The sequence below is a fragment of the Alosa alosa genome, chromosome 24, assembly GCF_017589495.1.
Source record: "Alosa alosa isolate M-15738 ecotype Scorff River chromosome 24, AALO_Geno_1.1, whole genome shotgun sequence".
Taxonomy (NCBI): Eukaryota; Metazoa; Chordata; class Actinopteri; order Clupeiformes; family Clupeidae; genus Alosa; species Alosa alosa.
In genome coordinates this window covers 3740195-3749769 of record NC_063212.1, presented here as the reverse complement: position 1 = coordinate 3749769, position 9575 = coordinate 3740195, and the positions used below count along the sequence as shown (strand labels likewise).

The 9575-nt window shown below is 41.8% G+C and overlaps 1 protein-coding gene across 2 annotated transcripts in view; it reads left to right on the top strand.

Annotated features, from left to right (window-relative positions):
* Positions 1–8504, top strand: part of man2b2 (mannosidase, alpha, class 2B, member 2) — a 40004-nt gene extending 31500 nt beyond the window's left edge. For both annotated transcript variants that reach the window (XM_048236207.1, XM_048236208.1), the window contains 15 exons: positions 1595–1710; positions 3407–3584; positions 3921–4119; positions 4211–4401; positions 4492–4657; positions 4814–4950; positions 5095–5366; positions 5625–5816; positions 6047–6290; positions 6451–6561; positions 7108–7300; positions 7455–7601; positions 7706–7815; positions 7914–8034; positions 8235–8504. In XM_048236207.1, the coding sequence (XP_048092164.1) occupies positions 1595–1710; positions 3407–3584; positions 3921–4119; positions 4211–4401; positions 4492–4657; positions 4814–4950; positions 5095–5366; positions 5625–5816; positions 6047–6290; positions 6451–6561; positions 7108–7300; positions 7455–7601; positions 7706–7815; positions 7914–8034; positions 8235–8326 (2469 nt within the window). In that variant the 3' untranslated portion in view covers positions 8327–8504. The remainder of the gene's footprint in view (positions 1–1594; positions 1711–3406; positions 3585–3920; positions 4120–4210; positions 4402–4491; positions 4658–4813; positions 4951–5094; positions 5367–5624; positions 5817–6046; positions 6291–6450; positions 6562–7107; positions 7301–7454; positions 7602–7705; positions 7816–7913; positions 8035–8234) is intronic.
* Positions 8505–9575: the final 1071 nt, after the last annotated feature.

Here is a 9575-nt window from a genome sequence, read left to right as displayed (position 1 = left end):
TGATAAATGGAGAGATGCGGCGAACCAGCTCATCAAACTTTTCAGCAGACATGCGAAAGTATTCGTGGTGCTTCTCCTCATCTAACAGCCGCATCTTTTGCACATAAGTGTTGAACATTCCTTCCCTGGCTCTTCCTTCGTTCAGTGGTCGCACATCCCACCTTCTTCTCTTCTTCATGCGTTGCTCTTCTTCCAACAACAGCAACATGCAACACAGCTCCTCTTCTTCTTCTTCATAGGTCGACATGTTGGCAGTACCACTGCACACCTGCTAAAATGTGAACTGTCTTCCTGCTTTTAACTTCTTCTTTGGTGGGAGTGTCCTACTTTCAGGCTCAACGTACCGCCCCCCGTTGGCGGGGCAGATTATCACAGTTCATTCGTAGTGCGCATGCGCTAATCTTGATCGGCTAACGCGCATTCAAGAGATCAAAAACTGGAGTATGCTTCGTGTAAGCGTCGAAAATGACGCACGTCTTGGACACGCGCAAATGTGATGCAGGACCATACCAGAGCCTTAAGGTGCTCTGTGTGAATGAGTGTCATGGTGGTAGTGCAATGGTGATAGTGGTCATGGTGATAGTGCAAATGAGTAAGTCCAACAGTGCAACAATGCAGAAATAAAGTAAAGTCTATATATTTAACTATTTAAAGAAAATGTATAAGTGTGGCCACAGTTCGGCTGTGGCATGGAGGGGGGGGTTATGCATATGTGCTAATATAGCACGCAAACAGTGAGGCATAAAGACAGTGGTAAAAGTGGCTAGTGGACAGACAGTATCCAAACATGGAGGGGGTGAAGAGGCAGACACACTATGCAGAGAAGTCTATCTCTCCTCTTCCCTTAAGTGAGGCATTGAACAGTTCAATGGCCCTGGGGACAAATGACTTTCTCAGTCTGTCAGTTGTGCATAGGGTTGCCACCTGTGTCTGACAAAAATCCTGGACATTTTGGCCATCCAATCGACCTTTTTGTTTGTAAGCAACGGTGCCTTTCGCACATCTAACCCAAGATAAAAACTGTCATTCTAAGCGACAATTGTATAGCTAAAATTAGTAAGAATGACAATTTCTAGTTATTTGTTTAGTTAATTGCTTTATTTAATAGCAGACCTTTATTATTTTGTTATATTTTCAACAGTTTTTAGTTGTGGACACCTGGGGGCAGTATTGAGAAAAAAGGGGGAATACAATTAGGTTCTGCTTTTTTGCTTAAGTGGAATAACATTTTCTTTTCTCTGTCTCTCCTTGTCCCACACACTCTCCGTCTCCACCTTACCATTTCTAATGAACCTCCACGGTGCGTGCCCCCACCACCACCACCCATGTTATGCTACGTCATTTTTGTAGGGCCAATAAGGCTGTGCATACGTTTATGGACGTAGGCACTAGGCACGCTTCAATTAAACTGAAATACACATTTTGCGCATCATGTACAAAAATCCGGGACATTCAGTGTCCAGGATTTTTATTTTTATTTTCCTGGACAGACCATGAAACTCCTGGACAATCAGGAAAATCCTGGACAGGTGGCAACCCTAGAACTTGTGCACCATGTCAGGAATGCACCATTTTTAATAATGTGTTCCCACAGAGGCTGCAGTTTGTGTGGAGAGGCTCCCCTTCCTTAGGTGAGAAGCAAGAGATCTTCACCCACACCATGGACCAGTTCAGCTACTGCACCCCATCACATCTACCCTTTTCCAACATGTAATTACACTGTCTTTCTTACCAACACCTAACAAGTACAGTAACCTTTAAGGCTGGTTTCTTGTATAAGGATTAAAGGGGTGGTGCAGGATTTTGTACATAGGACCTCATTTCCAAGTTAGCAAGTGTGATATTTATCAGTGGAGACCGTTTTCAACACGTTTCATTCAGTCCTTCTAATTGCAGAGTTTGCAGGTGCTAGACTAGCACAAGTCATCAGTATGTGTTAGCCTGCCACTAAAAACAGTCTTACCCACTCCAAAATACACTCGAGGCAAATTCCAGACAATCGATGTAAATGTCTGTGTTGATAGAATAGTGTAAGAAATACAACTACTATCTCTATATACGGCTCTGGGTATCCCCATTGGACTGTGCTTCTCTGTTTACTTTTCGGCGCAGTACTACTAACCGGAGCAAGTATAATTCCGCCGCTGCTAAGAAACTAGTCTCTCAAAATGTAATGCGATCATTGAAATGCAAGGATAGAATAATGTTAGAAATAAAACTATCAACACAGACATTTACATCGATAGTCTGGCGATAATTGATTTGCCTCGGGTGTTCTGTGGAGTGGGTAAGACTGATGTAAGTGGCAGGCTAACACATATTAAGGGTTTGCACGGCGTGTCATCAGATCTGGATGTCGCCATATTGGAGATGCTCGCCTCATTAGAAAGCATTAGGCACTGAAGTAAATCCCAAACATCGTCAAGGAAAATGGTTAATTATTGCCGTGTTTTAGGTTGTACCAATAGGTCCGACTGAGAAAAACATCTGGTGTAGGTATCGACTTCCAAAACCAGGGAGAAAGGAGAATAATGTCAGAAGTTATCAGAGGAAGCTAGGGGGCGCTTGTGGTTGAACTTGGTACTTTGTCTCCCTCACCCAACTCATATGGATCTGCGCTGCCAATAAACTGTAATTTCTCAAAATATCGCGCATTTTCTTGTGGTCCAAGTCCTGCCCTATATGCCTTTGCATCTTAGACGCATTTTGATGAGCTTTTCTGTTGTTTAGACACGGCTACAATCACGTAAGATATCCAAAGTGCATAAAACTCCATTGTACTTCATTCACGGAGTATCGCCAATATGGCCGCGCGTGCTGGGTTACCATGGTTACCGGCCAGAACGTGACGTCCGTGCAAACCCCTAATACTGATGACTTGCGCTAGCTAGCACCTGCGAACTCTGCAACTAGAAGGACAGGAGTAAATGTGTTGAAAACGGTTTCCACTGATAAATATCACACTTGCTAACTTGGAAATGAGGTCCTATGTCCAAAATCCTGAACCACCCCTTTAAGTCCAACTCCTAGACTAAAAGAGAGCTTTAATGAAGATCTACATTTGGAAAAGAGGTATTTAAATTGGATTGGGAGTATACTTAATCCATGTACGGGAAACTGTCCCAAGCTTTTTCCAGTGGAGATCTTCATTCAAGTTCTGTTTTAGTACGGAACCAAGCTTAATCCATGTCTGAGAAACCGGCCCTTAAAGATTATAAACACAGTAAATAAGATATGCAACAGCCAATTTGCCTAATGTTGTATGAAAATGTATGTGCGGCTAAAGACGACAATTGGAGTGTTGTTTGGTAATTGTTTTCAGAGGTATAATCAAAGTAATTTAAGGCTCCGTGTTTGTGCAGGTAATCATGCATTTCGCTATGAGTAACGTAGCATGTCTTAATAGGTCAGGATTTTACTGGAATGGCGTGGCGTTGTTCCCTGATCCCCCTAAAGATGGTGTCTACCCCAACATGAGCTTGCCCGTCTCACCCAGCACGTTGGAACCTTATGCCCAGACCATGGTGGACAACATCAAACAGAGAGCCCAGTGGTTCAGGACCAACCATGTGCTTTGGCCTTGGGTCTGTTTAATGTCCAAGATCCATATAATATCTTCATCTATATAAGACTTCTGTGATGCTTCTCCCACATCAGTTAATGCAATTAGTATTTGAATCTAATTTAATTACTATATATTCTAAATTTGATATTTAAATATAAATCTAACTGTAGAATTCATCAGTTGTGATGAACTAATCTATGTTATAAACTTTCATGGTCTGCAAATATGTGTGTCATGAAAATTCAATTGCAATCCATATTGTCTTCAAGCCCTTGAAATATTAGCACTATTGATGTTATGGCAGCTCTACATCTGGCTTCAGTTATCTCTAAAACTAAAATACTCCTTTTCACAGGGCTGTGATAAGCAGTTCTACAATTCATCGGTTCAATTCTCCAACATGGATGTTTTGATGGATTACATTAACCAGCACAGCGATAAGTTTGGAGTAACAGTTCAGTATGCCACCCTAAGCGAGTACTTCCAAGCTGTCCACCAGTCCAACCTCACCTGGGAAGTGAGAGGAAATCAGGATTTCCTACCGTACTCTACTGGTTAGAGGGCTCTGAGATCCATGTATATGAATCATTTATTAACCATTGTTTCTTCTATCTTTCACTGTGTGAATGTATATTTCTATTATAGAACCTTACCAGGCATGGTCAGGTTTCTATGCCTCCAGGAACCTTCTGAAGGGCCTGGCAAGGAAAGCCAGCTCCCAGCTTCACGCTGCAGAAACTCTCTTTGTTCGGTATCGCATCACTTACCCAGATGGACCAGTGGCAACTGACTGGGCCCTAAAAAAGCTAAGGGCCCTCAGATGGGCTGTCTCGGAGGTGCCTGATTTAAAATGAGTTTTATTTTTCCAGTGTCAGTTACGCTTTCTCAAAACCGGGATCTTGCTGAAGTTGGCTTCGCTGTTTCAGGTTCAGCACCATGATGGCATCACAGGGACAGAATCACCAAAGGTTGCTGACATGTATATGGAGCATCTCACCCAAGGCATGATGGGAGTTGAGGAACTACTAGCAGCAATTTTTATTTTACCTCAGTCCATTGGTACTTCTCAGGACCTGCATAAACTCCAGCCAGGTAACAGCCAGGAGTTCTACAATTTCCCAATTGCTCCCCTCATATGTATGAATGGCATTTTGTCTTTGCCATTTTATGTTTGGATATGAAATGTTGGTAATTGTGTGTATGATTTTGATCATTGTTGTTAATTCTGTCTATGTTTCCCTTTTTAAGATCTCTCAAATGACTTGGAGCAGCACATCATCGTGTACAATCCTCTGGCCTGGAACGTCACCACTTACATCAACCTCACAGTAACATTCCCCATGGCACTGGTTTTCGATGAGTCTGGAAAGCCTGTACTGGCACAGGTGCGCACACACACACACACACACACTGATATATACTGCACATTATACAGTATATTATATATTATATACATATATAATCCTGTATGGTTGAAATGAAGTAGTCTGGTCTTAAACCTCATGGTATATTTATTTATTCATTCTCAGATCCAAAAAAAAGCTAATTCTACCTCGGAATATGACCTTTTCATTGTGGCTGAGCTGGGAGGGCTCCAGTTCCGGAAATATCTCGTCAAGTTCTCCGCATGCGTGGGGTCCACCAGGTGTGGCAAGACTTACAAGGTGAGAACGGTGAAATTTGACAGACAGAACGTCAACCAGTGGAGAAGGACGGGCCGGAAACTCTTACCGATCTTCAGCGACTGTTACAAACTATTGTTTGACCAGGAGACGAACCTGCTACACAGCATCGTGGACAGGTAGGGATGGATTGAAGTGTTACATTTGTGTTCCAAACGATTTCAAGGTGAATTGTGAATTCACTTTTCACTTTAATTGTGAAGTCTTTAATGACATTAATCTAACTTTGTATTGCCTTGGTTTAGCAACCATAGCGTGGCTTGGTATGATCTATTCATTGGAGTGAGGCTCCTACACAATGGATATTAATGTCTGATGGTTAGTAATGAGTGTGCTGGATAAACAGATGCCTTTGCGGTGCTTTATAACTCCATTAGGCACAAGCATAGGAATGTGAGAGTGACCCAGGACTTCTGGGAGTATGAGTCCAATGGAGACGTGTACAAAGGCCCGATTTCAGACAACTATATCTTCAGCACCAACACCTCTGCTGTGCCTGCCTACAAAGCAGTCTCCATGGAGATCATTCCTGGCAAGATCATCTCAGAGATCCGACAGTACTTTTATAGGTTAATCAAGCTTATATGTCCAATCTCAAAGTAAAATCTTTTTTTCCTAAGTGATCAAATTATGATGGTTAATGTCAAATTCTGCTGAAAGTCATACTGGATTAACTTCACTGTGTGCTGAAAGACATGCAGTAACAGTAGGATTAGGAACCCAGATAAAGCAAACAAAAGTAACCTCTGGAAACGGTAGGCTTTTTAAATTCATTTGATTATAAACATTCTCTTCACAGGGAGGAAGAAGACAAAGACTATACTTACTCTGTGGTCACAAGAGTGCCTACTGGCCTGAGGGACCAGCGCCATTGCCCCAGGTTGGAGCAGAGGTACTCAGTGGGCCCCCTTGTGGTCAACCGTGAGACTGTCCTGATGACCAGAACCAGCCTGAAAAATAACAGGACCATCTTCACAGACAATAATGGCTATCAGATGATGAAGAGGACATATAAGGCCTTTGCCAACAACTCTATCCCCAGGGTGAGTTGGACAAGAAATACCCACATAGCTTTCATGCCCAGATAAATGTGCCTTTAGAGAGCCAGTCCACAGAGTGTGGTTATGGGAATACACTAGCCTCTGATGTTGAAAGCAGGGAATACTAATCTGGTGGTGAGAATTGTGTGCTTTGTCCTTGTAGAACTACTATCCGATGGTGCGAGCAGCCTACATTGAGGATGAGTCCAGCAGACTGGTCGTCCTCAGTGAACAAGCCCACGGAGTGTCCAGTCAAAACAATGGCCAGCTGGAGGTCACACACACACACAAACAGAGGCTCAGAAACTGGCAATAACATACAAACATCCACCCACATAAACACTTTCTGTCTGTTATACTTTATGTAGAGGTAAATATACACTCATTTTCATTTGTTGTCATGATACCAAAAGTATTACTTCAATACCAATACCATACCATGCCTGAGTATCTTCTTGATACCAATACTGAAATGGTACCACAGCAAAAACCTGAAACATCACTAATAGAATAGGCCTTGACAAACTTAATATATAATATAATAAATTATAAAAAATCTCTCTCTCTCTCTCTCTCTCTCTATATATATATATATATATATATATATATATATATATATATATATATATATATATACTGGTATTGTAACATTTTTAGTTTCAGGGTATCACAATACGTTTCTAGTATTGGTGCATTGGTGTTTCATTAATTTACTCACAGACTCACACACAGACACCTTTATGCTTGCCCCCCAAATGCAACCACTGAAATCCCATTCTCTTGTTCTTCTGATATCTTATCATGTGTGTGTGTTTTTTAGGTGATGCTTCACAGGCGTCTGTGGAACAACCAGGACTGGAATCGTGGGTACAACCTGACCCTCAACGACTCCTCCGTGGTGCAGCCAGTTCTGTGGCTAATGTTGGGGTCTGCAGCTGCAACAACACCTCTCTACCACCGTGAGGTGCTACAGCTTCAGCACAGGCCTGTGGTTATGCCCATAGATAGACCACGTAAGCACTCAGCTCTCACACACACACACACACACACACACACACACACACACAAACACAGATAGATAACTGTTTGCCTGGGTAGCTGAATGTTATGGTCCCTGTTATGTATATATGTATTGTTCATAGTTATCTGTCTTCCATGTGTTTTCAGAGATGCCATGGAAGCAACAGGAGTCATGGACCAGTCTGCCTGTCTGCCCTGTGGTGCTGCCCAGTAACCTTCACATGCAGAGCCTCAGTGTCCCTGGCTGGGCTTACAGCCCCAACCACACTCTGAACCAGGAAAACCTGGATCCAGGTCAGCATGAGTTTAACACGCAAATAGCCCTCATTTGTGCTTATATTGCAAGTATCTGTTGATATAGGGTAAACACATCTTCTATACATTGTACATGTATGCAGGTAAACAGAAGCCAGGTGCTGATTACAACAGGATATTGCTGAGGATCATGCACCTGTATGAAACTGGCGAGGACCCAGAGCTCTCCAAGCCCACCACCATAAACCTTAAGGTGTGTGTGTATATGCAGTATAATTAGAGATACACTGTGAGACTTTTGATACCAAAAAGAGTGTAGCCTCCCATATACATTTTTTTCCATCTCAACAGGGAGTGTTGCAGGGCATTGGTGAGGTGACGGAGGTAAGTGAACGCTCTCTCACAGGAACCTGGGATATCTCAGACCTTCAAAGGTGGAAGTGGGAGACTTTTGGAGAAATGGATAAAAATGGTAAGACTCTTTCAATTACATGTTCTTCTAGGCCTTAGATAAAAATCAGGATGACCAGTTAGCTCAACAGTGAAGTCTGTGATAGAACGCACATGGTGAATATCTGTGTGGTTCATGCTGTTATTACTTGTTGTGGTGAGAATAGAACTGTCGCCATGTCAATGTCTTTGTTGTATTAATATTTTTATTAACGTTTGCAGATGGAGTACAAATATTTGATGGGGTGACAGAGGACTTCAGTGTAACCATATCACCCAAGGAGATCAGGACCTTCTTTGTGCACTTTAAATAGACTGTTTTTTTTTTTACTGTCATTGTTGTTGCATATAAATTGCACTTTAAATGTGGAATTTAAAATTCACTCTTTCCTGATTAACACTTGAGATAGTCAGATCTTGTCAGTTTTCTGTCATTTAATGATAATAATAAAATCTGTTGTTACAATAAATCCTTAAGTGCAGCAGTAAAAAGATGTCTTCGTTTGTTGTGTAAGATTAAAGGTTACAGTATAGTGGAAGTCTAGCCTGGGTGAGCCCAGATGAACCTGCAGGTCTGTCTGGAAAGGATCCCATTGGCGCCTATTTCTGAATCACCAAAAACCCAGGATTTCATCACAATCACTTATCTGGCATGGGGTGGGCTTTATATGATGACAGCTACAGCAGTGCATTCGACACAACCAATGGCTGCACTGATGGCGACAGGGTTAAACAGATATGGATGTTTATTTTATTTGGAATTAAGTAAACAACTGCATTTAAAACCTTAGTTTACAAGAAAATATGTTTGCTACACTTTTGGTTTGATTTGATTTAGCATATTAAGCAATAGCTATTTTTGTGTCTTTCAACAGCTTCATTTCCAGAGGTGACACAAACAAAGGTTGAAGCTGATTCTAGTTGCCAAGTGTTGATTATCTGCCTGTGTCTGCCAGGTCTTCTCATACAAGCAGGGTTCCCACAGGTCATGAAACCTCTGGAATATCATGGAATTTTGGAAAGTCTATTCCAGGCATGAAAAGTCAGGGAATTTCATCATTGTTGGGGAAAAGTCATGGAATATCAGGGAATTTTGTTGTAAATCTACTTGCCAAAATACATTAATACAAATATATTTCCACGCAAGACTGGTTATATCCTTGTCAAACTGGTTACTGTTAGAAAGATAATATATGGATGTTAATGTTTTTATTGATTACTCAAAGATGCTGCTTGGGGAATCAGAGGCTATTTATAGCTTCTTTCAATTTGTCTTGTCTACCTCAGTCCCAGGCTGACAAGATGAGGTCAGTTCCTGAGAAGACAAACAACTCCTGCCTATCTAATCATTTGGAAAGGTGTGTTGGTTGCATGCATTTTGGTAAATAATAGCTTTGATTTCCTTCCCTTTTGCAACAGTTGTAGTCACGTGGACTGAAATCAGGGGCAAGCTAGAGCAGCTTTCAGAAAATAACTGCAATGAAGGAAACCCAGAAATGTGGCAAGAGCAATATGACTGCTTGAGATAATAACTAGGCCGAGAACAGGGTCTTTTGAGCCTAC